The sequence below is a fragment of the Pinus tabuliformis genome, chromosome 7, assembly GCF_031772625.1.
Source record: "Pinus tabuliformis cultivar Carrire ecotype Pingquan chromosome 7, CPIR1, whole genome shotgun sequence".
In the NCBI taxonomy this organism is placed as follows: Eukaryota; Viridiplantae; Streptophyta; class Pinopsida; order Pinales; family Pinaceae; genus Pinus; species Pinus tabuliformis.
Window position 1 is genome coordinate 184,634,848 of NC_142293.1, and position 19,793 is coordinate 184,654,640.

Sequence of the window (19,793 nt, forward strand, 5' to 3'; positions counted from 1 at the left end):
AGGATCATATTGAAACTATACATATTTCTAGATGTTTACTATATACAATAACACTTTCTCCAAACGATAGTTCCAAGAATATCTATTGGTGGCTTGCTTAACAAATTGGCTCAAAATACTTACAACTTGGAAAAACATTAAGACCAATTAGAGATGAACCTTGTCTTGTGCTTCTTGCCTCTCTCTTGAATGAGGAGAGCTTGGTTTTTCAATCTCCATTGTATTGTGATTTTGATAAACAGTTTCATCATCCACAAAGCATGTCAGTAATGAGTTCCTAGTGTCGAGGTTATTAGAGGCAAGAGAAAGAGAGTCCATGTGTCCAGAAAGAACCCGGGAGCGAAGTTTGTTACACTCAACCTCCAAGGAATTAATTTTTTGTTTTTGTAGAAGGACACAATTGACGATGTTCGCATTATGAGTGGTGTTGACCTATCCGAGCTTAGTGATTTTGCAATAAATTGTCATTAATGCCCTATTGCTGACTTGTTTATTTCTTCATGCTTACAAAGAACCTTTCAAACCTCTTTTAGATCATACTTGTCTATGACTACTTTGTATATGTCTTTCACATATAAGTGGTCATTAATGAAAAGAGGAGTTTCATACAACTTGGGAGGATAAAGATTCTCTTTCCGATAGCGAAATAGGAGTGAACAAACTACTACATTCGACACAACACAAAACAAAAATTAGCCAGAGTGTTTTGAGAAACCTACAGTCCTAAAAATCTAAACATAGATCGAGCATAAGACAATAAAAGAACATCAACACATAGCTGGTAGAGGGTTTAAAAAACCCATGAAAATGCCTCCGAATTAGAGATCGAAGGAGCCCACCTCACAGATAGAGCCATCATGCAATATTTCAAAAAACATCCTACCAGAATAGAGGGAAACTCCACGTTTCGATAGGGCATCTGCCTCCATGTTTTGCTCACCACATCACAAACAAAGCTTGCCACACCGAATGTGAGAGCTAAGAAGGCCCCAACCCGTTGTCCTTCCCAAATTAGTTTTAGATGTTGATTAAAAAGTTGTGCATATTGAAATGGGGTCCCATTAAATGCCCACTAACCGATTGATCATGGGATTATGCAATAGTGAAAAAGACCATTTTGATTAACACACCAAGCCTAGGGAGGAGGCCATTTTTTACCCATTGGTGCGCTTCGCTAGTCAATTCTCTTTTTATGTAGTAAAATCTTTAGCTTGTTGTGATAAGGTTCAAGGAGTATGCTCACCCACCCTCATAGAGTCTCAGTTCTTGCTAAATTATAAATTCTTGACATATCAGGCTTACAAGCTATGTCATAAACTCATGACATATCAAACTTACACGCTGTTGGATAAACAATCTTTTTAAATCCATAATGATTAAGAATTCCTCCTACACCCACCACCATTAAAATTTTAACCTCACTCAAACAAAATTTATCCCATAAAAAACCAATAAAACCTTACTTGTAAAAAAAACAAAAATTAACCTAAAATTTAGATAATTCTTTCCCCAAATAAATACAAAATAAAATTTGACAAAACCCCTCTTAATAAGGTTGTGGTCAACTGAACAAAGAAAGTCGTTTTCAACCAACAAAGTCAACCAAGCGGATACAACACTTATCAACCCGAATTGACCACAATCTTCCCATCTACTCAACAGAATGTGTTGTAGGCCTGTCCACTTTTCGCTCCTGAGTTTTCTATACAACTTCCACATTATTAAAAAAAATTTCAGATTAAAGAAAGCGCTCACAAACAACTTTTTCTAACCTGCTCGCGCGATAACATTCAAACGTAAATTTAAGAGTCATAAAAAGAAGATAGAAAATAATATTATATTTTCCAGGTGGGCCGGTGACTTTTACTTTCCGCAACCTAAGCGTTTTAGGCGGTGAGGCGGAAGAAGGGGGCAAGGGAGAACCTGAAGATTTGTTTGAATTAAGCTGTCATCGGGCAGCGCAAGCAGGTCTTCATATCTCTGCAATATATATCTATATGCGGTAGACCTTGTTTAGGCAAATCTATTGTTTCGGGTAGAAGTAGGGAAGTTTCCTCATTCTGTAGGATTCTTAAAGGCATTTCTGGAGCCACGGAATGCGTCAAATTGCACATACCCACGCCTTCTTTCTCATGGAATGCGTCAAATTGCACAAACCCAAGCCTTCTTTCTCATGGAATGCGTCAAATTGCACATACCCACGCCTTCTTTCTCACGGAATGCGTCAAATTGCAGAACCCACGCCTTCTTTCTCACGGAATGTGTCAAATTGCACATACCCACGCGTTCTTTCTCATAACAGGTTCACGCGCGATTTCTTCCCTTCTAGAAGACCTCTTCCTCCTTTACTAAAACGGGTGTGGTTTCATCAGTTTTCTCCACAAAATCCCTGAAGTTCTCTTAATTTTTTCGGGGGTCGGGTTTTTATAGTGTTATCTACGGTTAATATCAGCGAAGGGCCTTTAGATCCGAAGGTATTATGGGGCAGCGATCTCTGATATACAGTTTTGTTGCGAGGGGCACCGTGGTGCTTGCGGAGTACACGGAATTCAAAGGCAATTTTACAAGTATTGCCATTCAGTGCCTGCAAAAGCTTCCCGCCAGCAACAAGAAGTTCACATACGATTGGGATAATCATACCTTAAACTACCTTGTTGAAGATGGCTTCGGTATGTATTTGTTCTGAGATGATTCTGTTGATTTTTGAGTTTTGTCGGTAGACTCAGGGTTATATTTTGTATTCTCTTTGAAATAATAATGGCAGAAGAAATAATTACATAATTTGATTTTGCAAGAGTTTACACCGGACATCCAAACACTCTTGCAATGAGCTTCCATGTCCTAACTACGTCTAATTATGGATCACTTATTAAATAACAAGTGTCCATTTACAACAAATGCTATTCAAACCAACTAGCTAACAAATCTCCTAAAATAGAGCCTAAGATACTACACATTTGGAGAGTCATATCTAGTTACCACAATATACTAATTCTAAATAATTAAACATTCTAGAATAATAATTATTAATTTAATATCTTAAATTAATAATTATTTTATTCTGATTTTATAACCTATGCTAAGATTGTATTTTTGGATCACCTAACATTCCCCCCTGCGATCCAAAGATACATTACAACAGATATCAAGTTCATCATTGAACTTAGTAAATTTTATTCTGCCAAGCAATTTCGTGAAAATGTCGGAGATTTGATCTTCAAAAGGACAATAAACTGGCTTGAGGACATCTTTGGCAATGAGAGATCTGATATGATGATACTTGGTGTCCACATGCTTTGTCTTTGAATGAAAAACAGGGTTCTTGGCAAGTTTGATGGCTGACTGGCTGTCAATGAATAATGATGTAGCTTCTGCCTGAGAAATGCCCAAGTCCTGCAAAATTCTGCGCAACCAAACAATTTCACATGCAGCTTCCCATGTTGAAATGTACTCTGCTTTTGCTGAAGAAGTGGCCACTGTAGCTCGTTTCTTACAACTCCAAGATACTGTTGCTGACCCCATGTTCATTAAGTAACCTTATGTTGATGCTCAATCATCAATACTTCCAACAAAGTCGGCATCAGAATATCCACCAAGTACAAAATTTGTAGTCTTTGTGTAAAGAAGATCAAAATCTTTTGTTCCTTGGTATCGAAGAACTCTTTTCGCTGCATTCTAGTGGCTGTCTTGTGGTTCCTGCATAAAGCGTGAAAGAATACTGACTGCATGAGATAGATCAGGACGAGTATTTGTCAAATAAATCAAACTGCCAATCAACTGTCTGTAAGTTGTACTGTCCACCTTTTTCCTCCCTTCAAATTTTGAAAGTTTCAAGTTTTGCTCCATGGGGGTGAGAACGGGCTTGCAATCCTGCATGCCAAATCGCTAAAGAACCTTTGCTACATACTTACTCTCAGAAATGAAAATATGATGTGGACGTTGGAAGACTTCAACTCCAAGATAGTAGTGAAGTAATCCCAAATCTGTCATCTTAAAACTTGCATGTAACTCCTTTTTCACCTGTGCAATATGATCATCATGGTTACCAGTAATGATCAAATCATCTACATACATAACAAGAATTACCAGATATTGTCCTTGTTGTCGCACATACAAAGTATCATCAGATTCACTTCGTTGACAAATGCCCACTTCGAAGAATTTATTGGGTTTCTGAGAAATGGTTTTCATTCATTTTATTTTTAATGGTAAGTGAGGTTATGTTATGTTGTGATGGGGTTTGATTGGTTCTTCTGGCTGAGTTTGGATCTGTTTCTTATTGATGGGTATGTTCATGCAATCATATTTTATTGTAAGCCTGCGATTTTCTGATGACGGATCCGATCCCTTATTATTTCTCCATCTGATGATTTTGTTTTCATTAAGGTAATCCACTGAAAAAGCCCTAAACTTTGTCTCGTCAGATCATTATTATGATTTTCTAGTTTTGTGATCCATTAATGATTGCAAGTGCATTCTAAAGCCTGGATGGGGCTGATCCATCATCTCTTCAGGGATGTGTGTGTGCAAGCATGTCTAACGCTGCAGAGAATATAGACAATGCCTTGGGTGCATTGAATATGAATAACAGCACCGACTTATCTAAACTGGGGTTTGATATGCACCTCTAGGGAAGATATGCAACCTCTAGGTGCACTTCGGGCCTAGGTTTAGATGAGTTTGTTTTAGTTATATTAAAAGGTACAGCCATGCTGGGCATCGATCATTAATTGATTTGGAGATCCAGTTTCCCTACTATTATTCTTTTTGTGTTGTGTATATGTTTCCAGCTTCATTGAGACTGAATGTGCACCATTACATTGTTGATACCACTCCGATCAATATTCTAAACGCATAGGTATGAAGAAATTGTGTTGTAACTTGTTGCATGGAATCTCATATAGCCCAAAAGGGATCACCCATTCAAGTAACTTGCCTGTTGTCTGTTTGAACAAGGGATCACCCATTCTAGTAACTTGCCTGTTGTCTGTTTGAACAAGAAATATGTCGAGGTGGTCCAGACTCCAAACATTCCGGTTCTTGTTCTTAATTGCCTATGGGTTTTGCTGTAGGAGATTATTGCATCTGTTTTAAGGTATTGTTCTCAGCACGTGAGAAGAGGGTCCTTTCTAGTTGCTTGCAACGGAAAAAGAAGACCCCAAATTCTCTTCTGTGGTTCCGAGCACTTAAATATGAGAGTTGACTGTAATGTTGGTTTTTGATCTTTTGATATTTAACTTTTTTCCATTAAATTTAAGTAAATGGTGCTGTTATTTGAAAGAGTATGGGAATTGGATTTGGTGGATTGTGGTACCTGCTTGAAGTAATACCAAGGGAAATGGGTCTTTAGGATCTTTTTTTCAGAAGTTTGTTTTAAATATAATCAAGCATGGTTTTCACACTAATTTGACATATCGATATGAAATTACGATTGCTAGATGCCTTCATTTTTGGAGGTAGATAATCAAATAACATTATTGATTATCTATTTCTTTTATCAAGGTTAATAGTTTAGCACATGCCTTGAAATAGTCTTTTTATTTTATGTGAACCCAGAGAGGCACAGGAAGCTATGATAACTGGTCAAGGTCATCCAATAGAATTTGCTTCTGGTGGAAAATATAAAAAATATTATATTATTATCAACTACTGGCGCAAATATCTTTAGGATTTCTGAAGACTGGCATTAAAACAAAGGCCCCTTAAGCATAAATGCTACTGTCCAATCTGATAAGGAATACTTGGATAAGGAATACTTGGAGCAGAAATGATATTTTCCAATCTGATAATGGATTTTGAATTCAATACAATGCTAACTGTGCTGGCTGTTTTTTCAATGTGAAACTAAATCTTTAGTAGTAGTGGTGTCTGTAGCATTTTGCTTGACTATGGAGACATACATCCAGAGGATCATTTGGTTGCTCATTTGATATTCTTTGTCAAACATGAGCTAGTATGTATTTTTGTTTCCTATAGTATATCTGATCCTCTCTTGACTCAGTGCTAGGTGTTTTATTTTATTTTATTTAAATTTTACAAAAAATGGAAAATTTGATTATAATATAAAAGCTATGACTGAAGTAAACAGGGAGAAGTACAGTTAAATAAAGCCAGTGTCCTAACCCTGATAGGAGATTAAACAAAAAGTGCTTCTCCCTACTAGACCAGAAAAGTCCCATTTTGACCAAAATACATGTATGAATGTCTTGATAATACTCATGTCCATCAACTATTAATTGTCCCATTTTTTTTTGTGTGCCAAGATTTTATCATGTGTCTGCCTGTTCATTGTTTAGGACATGGAACCTTTGCACTGATTCAAAACATCCTTTGAGGGTTATCGAAAGAGAACTTGAGCCAACTTGTCCTTTGGAGTTGTACTGTGAATAATGTCTGATGATAATTGTGGAATCCCGAAATACAAATAATTTTTGTATGTGTCATTGGTGTGCCAATGACAGACATTGGAGCAGGACATATGCTTGTGCGGCTCTTCTTGGTTGTTTGTCATATGGCCAAGTCTCCATGCAAAACTATGTTTTAGGATTTCTCTGGCAATAAAGCTAGATGGTTTTATCATCTTTTGCTATGGTATTTACATCCCATCTGATTTTGTCTTGAGGTATGTGGTGCACACCACAATGACTATTATTTTAAATATTCGTGTATAAGACACTACTAATTTGAATTGTCTCCTTCCAGTTATTTACATTAGTTTGGGATATTTGATGCACATTAACATTCCTTTTGCTTGACTGCTATATCTAATACCTCCTTTGGCACAATGTTTACAAATAGGATTTACAGTTGACATCTGTAGTGCACTTTCCTCACTTATGATGCACAACCGCGTGACTTTGGCATGAGTGATCTTAATGGTTGTTCTTTTCCATTAGCATGAATATTTTAAATGATGCAGCTGCTGCAGGGCTGTAGCTGGGTTGAATATAGTTCCTCTGTTCCCAGACTAAGGGAATGCCTCTGTGGTTCCATTGGTTGGATTTTCTTTTCGCTCATCAGTTACAGGATCAGTGTAGAGCAACTCTTTTGACACCTTATTTTTCAATATTTGTGTTTGGTCTATCTCTTGTTGTTGACACCCCAGCTATTGCATTTCATGTTGTATGACATTAGAGCAAAACATCAATATGGATTCTGATTCAGTCGATACTTTCTTCCTACTGCTTTCAAATATTGATTTCCAAACTTTTAAGATTTTCAAATATGAACTGTTGCTTCTTGTCATGGTTTAACCAAAAATAGAATTTATGATTGTTCTATTCCAACCTCAAATATGTACTTTAATATGTATGATATAAAAACAATGTTCAAAATATACCTATTTGCAGATACTGGTTGCTGTTTACTGCCAAAAGAACCTTGATGTGTGTGTTTCATTATAGTAGGCTATACTGTTTTAAACTTCGTATTTGCATATGCACTAAAATCAAAGTGATTTTGGTATGCATACAAAATTCGCAGATTTTGCTCTCTTAGAATTCAAATTCTCTTGTGATATTATTTATTCACAGAAATCTTCTAAAAGCCATGGAATTTACCTGCATAATATTCTTGTAAGGCACCTGAAAAATAGTCTCACTGAATTTTCTCTTGATTGCCTGGATACTATTTTGAATTGAAATTTATGGGAAGATGCATCTTAAAAAATAATATTGGGAAGTTTGCAAATTTTCATATCCATCTTTTGCTAATCTGTAATAATGTATTTTTCAATAAAATAAAATCGCTGTTCTTTGTCCATATCTAGATAGTATGACAGGTGCCTTTGTTTGCATTCTTGAAAAGGATGAATCTGTAGGTGAATATCTGCAATATCTTCTGTCAGTTTACACAGATACTCTGCATGAAAGCAAATGCTGATATTAGCTGACCCATCAGCTATTCTGTTATCCAATAATTTATTCCATATCTTTATTTAATTCTTCTAATACGGTCATTGCCATGATTTGGCAGTTTCATGATCTTTATTCAGCCATAAGCAATTCTTTAAGCTTTGTTTTTGTCTCTTCATTCCTCGAATCCTTTAAATATGTCCTACACTGTAAAAATGAGATTAGTGTGTCACATAGTTAGACTAATTTGTTTTGAAGTTGGTTTTGCTTATATTGTGTGTGCTTATTCGACATTCACCTGTTGAAATCTATGCAGTTCCTTTTTTCTTCTGAAACCTTATAGGCATTCAAAATGTTGTGCTATTCTTGTGAACAATTTAATAAAATATTGTATGGTTTAGTAGTAACTTGCAATTCCTCCAGGTGTATGATCATTTATTTTTCTTCCTGCGGAAAGTCAGGGTCGGTCCACCCAAAGGGACCACACCCTTCGGCCAAACTAATCCAAGCCTAACCCCGAGGGCATTGAGGAGAATTGAACACGTGACCTCCCAATGGCAAGGTGTTTTAGCGACGAGACTTCGACCAATTGAGCTAACCTTTGGGGCTTAAAAGTTCACAAACTTTGAAGCCAATACAACGATATTTATCAAGGCATTTTAACTCATCATGTCACTAATGGGGATTTGAACTTGGATAGAGAAGAGACTAGCCATTTTGCTCAACCACTTGAGAGAACCCTAATTAACATATATATTCCAGCCAATAGAGTTGTTATTGTTTATTTCTGTAGAATTATTGCTTGTGAAATTTGGTATTATGGCTTGTGGATGGCCTCAGGGACAAGATTTGGTTTTTGTAGGGTTTAATACATGATTTATCATCGCATTATGATTTATAGAATCATGTCAAATCAGTGTTGCATGATCCTCCCCCCACCAAGGATCCAAGGCTGGAACCACGTCCCATGTGGATCCTTGGGCGATCCTTCAGCGGAATCATGGATCCGAAAATCAGATCTGTGGTTTTTCCGTTTTGAGATGATTCTTGGCAATCTGGAACTGTGCTGGCTCGATTAGCGGTTTTGGATTCTCAATCTGCAGATCTGGGCAAGGATCCATGGAGGTTTGGGCGTAGATCTGTGCAGGTCGTGAGCAGATCTAGAGGGAGATGGGCAGTTCCACAGGTGCTCAATATCTATTTTTTGTTTTAATATTTTGTTTAAATTTTTATTTGACTTAAGTTGGGTTGGGGCTTCCTGGACACTCCCAAGGTGCTCCCTTGATTCTTCTTAGATGCTTCCTAGATGCTCCCTCATTTCCAGCCTCATCGGACTTCATATGGAGAAAGTAGAAGTTCATATCTTTTTCAAAATTCAGCAGACTTAACAGTTTTAAGGAATTCGGATCAGTGGGATTGTGGCATTTCATTAGATTATATCCTGTATGAGGGTATGTGATTGACATTTAATCAAGAGCACCATAACCTATATGTACCATAGTGTTGGTACTTGGTGGTGTTAATTGTTGAACTCTTTTGTGATGGCCTTAACCAAAATTCACCTTTCAATCAAGTCAAAATCATTGATCAAGCATGTTAAGCTTTCTCTACCACATTTTAAGGCTTGGATTAGGTAGTTCGATAAAAATTGGGCAATGTTGACTAATATCCCTAGACAATTGAGGTAAAGGCAAAGGCTAGACAAGAGGAGAGGAATCTAGATTCTAGATGGTTGATGCTCAAATAATTAATCATTGATGTACAATGGATGCCATATCTATCTTGATTTATGTACAACTATGCATGTTTTCACATCTTCTACAACTAATTTGGTTTTTTTTTTTGGGTTTAAATATAAATGCAAAAAGTATATTATATATATACTATAAGTCACATGATTGGGCCTGGAGTATGCCCTAAAACTGCTTCTGCTTGGCTAAGAGCTCATCTTCCTCGGACGTAAGGAAACAGGTTAACGGCCCAAGACCCAGAGGCATCTGGCAGGAGTGAAAGCCTGCTCCCTTACGGACCACCAACGGGTTATTCCAGGTGGCGTGGTTTTCCTTGATAACAGTGATGCGTCAACCGACATTAGCGGATAGCAACCAGAGATGGCTGTCCTCACTGTTGGTTTGACAACTGAGTTTGATAGGTTTTTCCACCTTTAAAAAAAAAAAGTCACATGACACGTCCCTCGAGGTCTTGTGTCTTGTATTTCACGTGCCAGACACGAAACATGCCCTAAAACGTGTTGAAAACATTTTTCTTCATGTCCAATCGAGACACGTGTTTTGGATGTGGCGAAAACGTGCTCTAACATTTTTGGCTCTTAGGACACGTGTCCCATGAAAAGTAACATTTAAAACCTGCAACATGGTTTATTTTTGGGTTATATTTGTCATTGTTTGCTTCCAAAGTCAAGTTTGCTCATTGCCAAAATCAAAATTGTTGTGCAATGTGAGGAATTCCATCAGATTGAGAGCACAGTTCACAACTTCACATCGAGCTGGACCTGGAGATGCAGGAGACGAATGTTTGTGTGCTTTGCTGAGAGTTTGGAGCACTGAAATTCCCTGTAAGTTGTGTTATAGCCTATGGAACTTAACTTTATTATACACTAGTGACCACATTTTATGACCAGTCAACAAGTATAGATAGTGTGTTGAAATAAAAAGCCCAGATCCCTGTCATGTGCTCACTGCTCACTACACCTTTGAGGTATAAAGGGAGGGAAAACTCGATTAACGCTCTGGTCAACAGTGAACAGATATAAATTTATAATTTATAAATTACTTTATGTGAAGTTTGAACATGATCGAACTTGTTTGAAGTTAATACCAGAAGCTATAACATGAACAATGAACATTGAACTATGAACATCATTGATGTAGTAAATCAATAAACTAACTAGTAAATTACTAAATAGTGTATACTAAATACTAAATAGATATCATCATGATTCATATCTATATGGATCATAAACTATATATATATATATATATAATGTGTTCCTCGTGTCGAATACTCGTATTTACGTGTCCTCTGTGTCTTTGCTTCCAAGAAAATGTCCCCACTTCGTGCAACATTGTGTCAAATATCTCCATATTGAAATGCTAATTAGTATTAACAGCAATTCACTTAATCTAGTCTTCAATTGCTCTCTCCGTATCCAGTTTGACATTGCAAACAGAAGTTTTTTTTTTTGTTCTTGGTTTTTGTTTTCCGTTTAATTAATTAAATTTTTAATTTTATTTTTGTTATTCTCTTTATGAATATGTATTATTTATTAAAGTATTTTTGGTCTATCTGTTCAGGAATTTAGTGTTCTAATTCTCATTGGAATTCAATCTGGTCAGCATTTGGATTTTAGAATTTATGGTATTCTTATAGTATATGCTTTAAAAGATTTCAAGAAAATAAATATTATTCTTCTCCACAATTGTTGTGTTTTTTTCTCTGCTGGGTGCTCTTGGCTCTCTGATTTTATAGAAGAAAGTTCATTACTTAGATTAAACTTTAAGAAATCCCGACATGGCTGTAATATATAGAAAGTTTATGATGTTGGTTAAACATTATGAGATCCAGAGGCGGCTGCAAGATACTGAGTTCTGATGGGGCTGTTCTATTTTCTTAATGATTGTTCTATTTACATCCACTTTGTAATAGCCCACCCTCTCAGGAGGGTGTTACCTACCAAATACACATTCTAATTTCTGATCTTTACATCCAAATTACAGCAGGCAATTAGTGGTACTGCTCGTCGAGTAGGGCACAAATTCAGTGAGTAGACATAAATTAAGGACACTCGAAGACACTTTCCAGGTGATTTGCAGAACACGAAACCAAATCAGCTGGTCGACCATTGGTGTGGTGGAGAGGTTCCTGCTATTAAAATAGTGTAACTTTTTGAGAGTGGGGATGGTGAGGGTGGATTTTGGGGAGGAAATACTGCTTGAGGAAGAGAACTGTTTGTGCCTACTATTGCTTGTTTTGAGCCCTTGGAACACCACTGCTGACTATTATACTGTCTGATCCCTGGGCATATCCTTAAAAATGCAATCTTATCAATTTTGAAATTATTATTATTTTTATTTTCATGCAAATATGTTTTATATTGGTCAAAATATATGTACAAAGGCAAGAAATTGAAAATATGTACAAAAAACAAAATCAGGCCATCTTCCTTGTTGCTTTTAAGTATTAAAACCGAGATAGGATCAGAGTATACAAAGATATCACCATTTTTGGGTCTCTAGCCAAAATGTAAAACGTAGCTTGGTGCTAAAGACCTATGTCTTCCTGCCAAATCAATTCCCCATGAAAACTGAAAGAATCAATTCTTTCGAGTCAGCCAATAATTCAGTTAGATTTTATTATTATTAAATTTGATTTTTTTGTTTTTTATTCCAGGAGAAGGGAAAGATCTCAAAGGATGTCACAAATAACTATAAACATAAACGAAGCATTTAAATTTTAGATATTGGAATTGTATCGTACCACAAGGGCCTCGTGTCATTAAGAAAATTACCTTTATTGACATGCCTGTCATACTCTGAATGTCATTACCAACTGAGCACATGTTGTTTTTCTTGTATGTTATTGCAATCTGTTTTCTGGCATTTACTGACTGTTGCGTTACCTGAACAATGTGCTTGGCATGTGTACTCTTCCAGGTTGTGTCCTTTCTTTTGTGTTTGGCATGTGTACTCTTCCAGGTTGTGTCCTTTCTTTTTCTTTTTATTTTTGGGATATTGGTTAAAAATCTGTGGATGTGTTCTTACTCAAAATACTCTCTTGGAAGGCCATTACATGTCTTGAGGTAACAGGTGTTCAGTTACATGTATTCCTCCCTGCAGTTTTTGGAGGGGTTCATAAATGTGGTCGTTTTCTCCACAATTTAGGCTTTACAGTTGATGGAAATAAAAAAACATTGTTATAATTATAAAATATTAATCTGATATTAATTGTACACTTTTATAGTTTTGAATAATTTAAATTATTTCACTGAGAGTAGCGAGGTGCATCTACTGCCCAGGAATGATAGAGGCATCTTCATGTTTGTCACGTGGACAATGAGTACATGTTGGCTTAAAAAAAACTACTTGTAATAAATAACAGTAATCCTCTATGTTAGCCAAATATGGATACAAACATAAGTAAAATCTCCATATAAATGAAAAGAACTTTGATATTTATACCTACTATAAAAACTACTATATTGAGAGAAAAACAGAGATCCAGTAATACACAAATAAAGATACTGTACTTATGAACTTGTGATATTTACGTAGAACTATTGTCACCCGTCTTCATCTGTCCATAGATCCATCTTAAATGATAAAAAAACTAAGAGTTACATCTCAAGATATTTGATGCTGTTGTATTTTAATGATTTTTTTTTGAACTATTTTATCATATATTTTTGCATGGGTGATCTTTTTTGGAATTCTATTCACTGAATTCAAACATGAACCAAGGTGATTTGGAATGGGTTCTATCACTGTTTACTTTGAACTTGAGAGTTTAAGAAGGCTTGTAACAAAGTTGTATGGTCTAAAGATGAAGGGAAAACAGAATTAACTATTACTGTTGACTGAAGTAACTTTTTTTTTGTCTTTCTCTCTTTTGCAGCATATTGTGTTGTTGCACATGAATCCGTTGGAAGGCAAGTACCAATGGCATTTCTGGAGCGTGTTAAGGAGGATTTTAAGAGGAGATATGGTGGTGGAAGAGCTGACACAGCTGTTGCTAACAGCTTGAACAGGGATTTTGGGTAGGGCTGTGGTTTTCTTGATGTTTAGATTTCTAATTGCCTATATCAGTGACAGAGTTAGACTTACACTGTTTGCTTGTTAAATCTTGCAGGTCAAAATTGAAAGAGCACATGCAATATTGCATTGACCACCCTGAAGAGATCAGCGAACTTGCAAAAGTCAAGGCCCAGGTTTCTGCAGTGAAAGGTGTCATGATGGACAACATTGGAAAGGTAGATTCTTATATGCTGGTTTGTTTTTGTCAGCACATTGATAATATAATTGGCAATTGCCTTTTGTATACAACATAGTTACAAGACATCTTGAAGCTTGTCGAGACTTGGTGAGCCAATTCAGCTGTGCTCAAATGATTCATGAGTCTGATTTAATTGCAGACACTTGCTGGCTCCCGAGACTTGTCAAGAACTTTGTGAGTCTGGTGAGTCGAGTATGGATAGGATCAATGAAGTGTTCTTGAGTTTTGCCAAACTGACTCTGTATTTTATCTGTCAAGCCATTTCAAAGTCTGAGTTACATGTTTGTATATCCATGAAGCAGCCTTTGAGTTTGTCATTAGATGGTCCTCTCCTTATGCTCTAGAGTGTTCTATAGAAAATCTTAAAATGCTTGTATGCACAGGTACATATTCTTATGCGTGGTTACATCAAAACTAGAAACATAATTTTCCCAATCTGGCAGAATGCATACTCTATCTACCTAGGCTCTTGCAAAATTTATATTTGTGATTTGCAAGCAAAATCCTATCGAAAGTACAATGGAGAATGCCTATGACAAAAGAGACCGCTACATACCATTCAGTTAATAAATCATTCCAGTAGTTATCCCAAATGATCATGGCATAGTCCAAGTGGGGATAGCGTGAAAGGTCTAAGTGCTTTCATTTTGTTTTTACAGTTATTTGGTATGACAACAAACAAGGTTGGCAAAAGACATAATATTCTTAAGCCACAGAATAATGTTCCTACAAAACTATTATCTTCAAAACAAATTTACCTAGTCACGCTCGAAGTTGCAAACATTGTAACTCTTTATACAAACTCATGGTTGGACTTTCACACCCCAGCCAACCTAGCAAGATTGCTGGTCTCCAGGAGTGTGACAGTGCTAGGTTGTGGGTGACTTAAGCTCCAGTTTGTGAATGGATAGGGCATGCCTTCTAAGTGTGGGTCTTCTAACAAATCAACTCAATATTAGCATGATAACAAGGTTTCTTGAGTTCTGTTTTTGTTTGAAAATCAGTTATAATTCTTGTGTTAACAGGTTCTTGACCGTGGTGAGAATATTGAACATCTGGTTGTTGAAACAGAAGACCTTCGTTTGCAGGTGAGTTGTCAGTTAGTTTGTGAAATGCAGACTTACGTCGTCTTTGCAGCAAGCCTTTGTCATAATATAGATATAAAATGTATTTTTTAGTCTTACATGTTTGGCAGTTGAATGATGGATTAATCTTCAGTAGCATTCAAATCTTACGAGCGTTATCTGCTTTTTCAGGCTAAAGACTTCCAAAAGAAGGGAACCAATTTGCGCAGAAAGATGTGGTTTCAGAGCATGAATGTGAAATTGATTGTCCTTGGAAATGTGGTGGCCTTGATTCTCATAATTGTCCTTTCAATATGCCATGGATTCGATTGTTCAAAAAAATGATATGGAATAGATAGAGGTCCATTTGAATTGGAACAACTTTTGATTGGCTATGGATGGCATTCTTGTTCTCCTTTGTATTTCCCTCTATATTTTTTAACATAATCAGCATAATAGCAGAAGAAATACTCATAAAAGTACAACCATATAGACCACATATAATCCATCAAAATGCTCATAGAAATAGAAGGAGAAATAACCTTTCATTAATGATGCAAAATCCAAACGTGGGATGGGACTTCCATGTTCCACCAGACTGTAGAATGGCTTAGCCAAATATCTCTCCATCCATTCACCCCCATGCCATATTCCAAGCATGAATGTGGGGTTTCATAGAACACATCAATCAAAACTCATTCAGGTCTTTCAGAGGCCATCCATCTCAACCCATCAAATAGTGATTCCACCTCACGGTTGGACATAAAAAAACCATCATCAGATTGGTCTCCATCCAAGCCTTCCATGGATTCTAGAGCGTTTGTTCCAACCAAGGCTTCCAGGACTAGTAACTCAACCTACAACTATTGTCGAGCTTCCAGAGTGTTTTTCCAACCAAGGCTTCCAAGAATAATAACTCAACCCACCAAGGACTTCCAGAGCGTTTGTCCAACCAAGGCCTCCAAGACTAGTAACTCAACCCAAGCTGTTACAGGGCTCCCAGAGCGTTTGTCCAACCAGGGCTTCTAGGAACTATTAACTCAACCCAAGCTAAGGAAACATGGGAACCAACCAAAAACAAATAACGAAAGTAAACCCACAATCACCATGGTTATCCAGGAAATGGAAAGGCAAGGCAATCCACTTTCAATCCAGGCAATCCTCCATGCTAATCACAGATCACAATGAATAATTGTTAAGTTTAGGTAGTTCTATGCTAGAGCAATTTATTAAAATTTCACAGTTAGCAATCACATCAGCATTACGATAAACTGCAGATAGAACATAAATATAATATGCAGAAGACAAGCCAAGACAAGAGGACACAAGATATGGCGCGAGCCAGGGACAAACCCCACAATGTGTGGGGAAACCCTTTGATCAAATCTTCTTTTATCTTCAAAGTTCAACAGAGAAAGAGAGAGAGAGAGAGAGAGTACAATTACAACAGAAGTCAACACTTTGACTTGTTTAGATCTAAGCATAGATCATCTTCTATAACGATGAGATCAGTTGAAGACATTCTGCTTCAACTGATCCTCCAAGGTGACTCCTTCACCTATCATCATTCTGCATCTTGTCCATTAGCTGCACCTGACCGTGTAGCACCATCATGTTGTATCATCACACTGCTCATGATCACTGTGCTGTCCACACATCATGTTGTCCATGACCTCATACATCATGCTGCCCATGTGTTGTGCTGCTGCATGATCTTATCATGCTGCCCATTCATTATGTAGTGTTGCTTCCAGAAATTATTGAGTTGTTCTCAATCATCATGGATCTGCACCTCAATGACTGTAATGTTGCTCTCATTATACAACATCACATTGCTACCCCAAATCAACAAGAATGACCGATTTGGTCTTTTCATTGTAATATACTCCTAGTGGAGATTCATATCTTCTTTGCTGTCTGTGCATCATCACGTTGCATGCAACCCATGCTGCCTTTGCATCATCATGTTGCAACACTACAACACTGTCAGATTTGCACTAATGAAGGCTTACGATCACCCAATCAAGCCTCCAAATTTGCTCCCACAGGTTGCCCAACCATCTGATCCAAAACTGATCAACTTCCTTGACCCAACACAAGGCACAAATTGTTGTTCCAATCTGTTTTCGCTGCTGCTCCTAATTGTGACTGGTTAGGGCATCCATATGCTGCAACGACCCTTAACCAAGTCACCAAACAGCGTTCAAAAACTACGTGCAACCCTTGTATAAGTCCTCTGCATCCACGCTGTTGATTAGGGCTCAATCTAGCCCCAAAATAGTCCCATGCAATGCCTTTTTAGTGGGGTTAGGGCCTGCGGCCTACCACAGGTGGCTTCCTGTACCCACGGCCTGCTGAAACAGAGTTTCCAGCCTGCACATAATATTCAAATCAGCCCAGGATTTTGTCTCCTTTATTGAGGCCTTTCTGCTGGTTAATTTTCACTCCAAAACAGTCATAGGAGTGACCTAAACGTCCCCTCTTCCTTCACTGGAAATGCCCTTACCTGCACCCAATAAAACAGAGATTTAGGGCCCAATATACTGCAGATTTAGGGCACCTATTCTTAGCGTGTAAGGGCCTCTTGGGACAGCGTATAAGGGCTCTTTAGAACTGCGGATTTAGGCCTTCACATATCTCCCTTTACTACATTATGGAATTCTCCTTGACTGCGTAGATTAGGGCTACTGATTGACCTGCGGCTAGGGCACTTGAGCTCCAATCAGACTGCGATTATGCCTTCTTTGACTGCAACTAGGGTAAGGCTAGATCAGCGTTTAGAACAACGTATTCTCCTCTAGATCTCTCTGTCCACAAAACCCAAACACGTGGAGAGAGATCACCAGAGATGTGTGTAAAACGTCTTCAAGTTCTCTTCTATTTATACTAAAAACTTAGAGGTTGAATAGACACGTCGGTTGGGCTTCTAGAGCCTACATAAGAGCTGGTCGGCTTGGTAATAATTACATAAACAAAATAATTTCATATCTCCATAAATACTTATCGGAATCGGATGATCTTTGGATCAATCCTACACCTCTCGACGAGAGGGATCCAATAAAATTATCAGCTGCCATAAATAAGCTGACCCACATGGAGTTTGGCCCTAGTTGCCAATTTAACACTCCCTCTCAACTAGGAAGAACTCCATCCATTGATCCATAAGTCTGACTGTACCATCTCTGCCATCAGTGCCCTGCACTGCTCCACCTAGCTCTGCTCAGCTCTGCTGGCTCTGCTCTACTCTGCTCAGCTCTGTTGGCTTTGCTCTGCTTGGCTCAACTCAGCTCTGCTAGCTTTGCTCTGCTCTGCTCTGCTTAGCTCTGCTAGCTCTGCTCTGCTGGCTCTGCTCTGCTCGGCTCAGCTCTGCTAGCTCTGCTCTGCTGGCTCTGCTCTGCTCTGCTCATCTCTGCTGAACTATGAAGAAGAAGAATTGATCGAGAATGTCTCATACCATTCTCCACTGACCCGAAGTCAGACTCAGAGTGCGTACCACTAGTCCCAGACCAGTCTCAACTGACCTGAAGTCAGCTTCATAGTAAGTACCACTCCTACCACTGGTCCCAGACCAGTATCGCAGTCTCAGAGAGTGTACCACTGGTCCCAGACCAGTCTCAATCGACCCGAAGTCAGTGTCATAGTATGTACCACTCTCACTGGTCCCAGACCAGTACTGCACTGACACGAAGTCAGTCTCGGAGTATGTACCACTGGTCCCAGACCAGTCTCAGCCGACCCGAAGTCAGCGTCATAGCATGTACAACTCCTACCACTGGTCCCAGACCAGTATCATTGATCCTAGATCAATGGAGGACATCCTAGCGTAGGGAGTACGGTAGATACAACGATGCGTCCATCGGTATTACTATGGTCCCTAACTTCATTTCCCTGCTCATTGATCAGATGAGAGGTACTTCCCATGAGTCCCAGACTGCATGGGTAGGAAGCCTCGACAGGAGAACTTAATCAATCCTGTCCTCACAGGAGAACACATCAATCCTGCTACAATCGCCATGGAGAACACATCAATCCAGGCTGCCATGGAGAACACATCAATCCAGGCCTCACAGGAGAACACATCAATCCTGCTACAATCGCCATGGAGAACACATCAATCCAGGCCTCACAGGAGAACACATCAATCCTGCTACACAAGAGAGCGAATCATCTTGTCCCACAAGAGAGCGAATCATCTTGTTTCAGTGCGCACCACCAGGGGAGGGTGAGTCACCCTGTGGTCGTATGTTGCTCCAGTAGAACTGCAAGCCCCCTAGAGCTCCTAGAGCTCAATGTATGCAACATGCAGGACCCTTTTACAAAGGTCTCTTGATGACTCCAAGTCGTTCGGGAAAATCACAAATTTGATCTTTCCTCGGGGCTCTGTCCTGTACATCATCTCAGTTCGATGGAGCCTCCTTGATCATCGACTTACCATATCCCAGATAAGGCAGTATTTGATGTCTATCTGCTGGAGCAATTGTCGAATACGAGATTCCTCAATAATCGAATCCCACCTCTAGTTGTCATAGAGAATCACAGTGGTATTCATCATGTGTACAAACAGCTCACTGAAGAGCTTCAACAACCAGACTGCCTCACAGAAGGCCATACTATCAGCAATGTACTCTGCCTTGGTGGTGCTCAGAGTCACCGACTTCTGCTTCTTGCTCATCCAGGATATCGAGGCAAATTGCAAAAAGAAACAACACTGAGAAGTGCTCTAGTGATCCTCCATACTGCCTGCCCACTCATCATTCGAATAATCATGTGGTTTCATATTTCCGGCAGTGTATCTCAATTCATGAGAGATTGTGCCCTGAAGATATCTTAGAAGATTCTTGGCACCAATCTAGTGAGGCTCAACCAA

At 38.4% G+C, this 19,793-nt stretch overlaps 1 protein-coding gene across 1 annotated transcript; it reads left to right on the top strand.

Moving 5' to 3' along the window:
- Positions 1 to 1,837: 1,837 nt before the first annotated feature.
- Positions 1,838 to 15,284, top strand: LOC149246466 (vesicle-associated membrane protein 721-like). The gene is made up of 5 exons (XM_089457928.1): positions 1,838 to 2,669; positions 13,485 to 13,626; positions 13,719 to 13,839; positions 14,888 to 14,950; positions 15,119 to 15,284. The coding sequence occupies exons 1-5, from the start codon at positions 2,480 to 2,482 to the stop codon at positions 15,269 to 15,271; spliced, it is 669 nt and encodes a 222-aa protein (XP_089314054.1). The 5' UTR covers positions 1,838 to 2,479; the 3' UTR covers positions 15,272 to 15,284.
- The last annotated feature ends 4,509 nt before the right edge of the window (positions 15,285 to 19,793 follow it).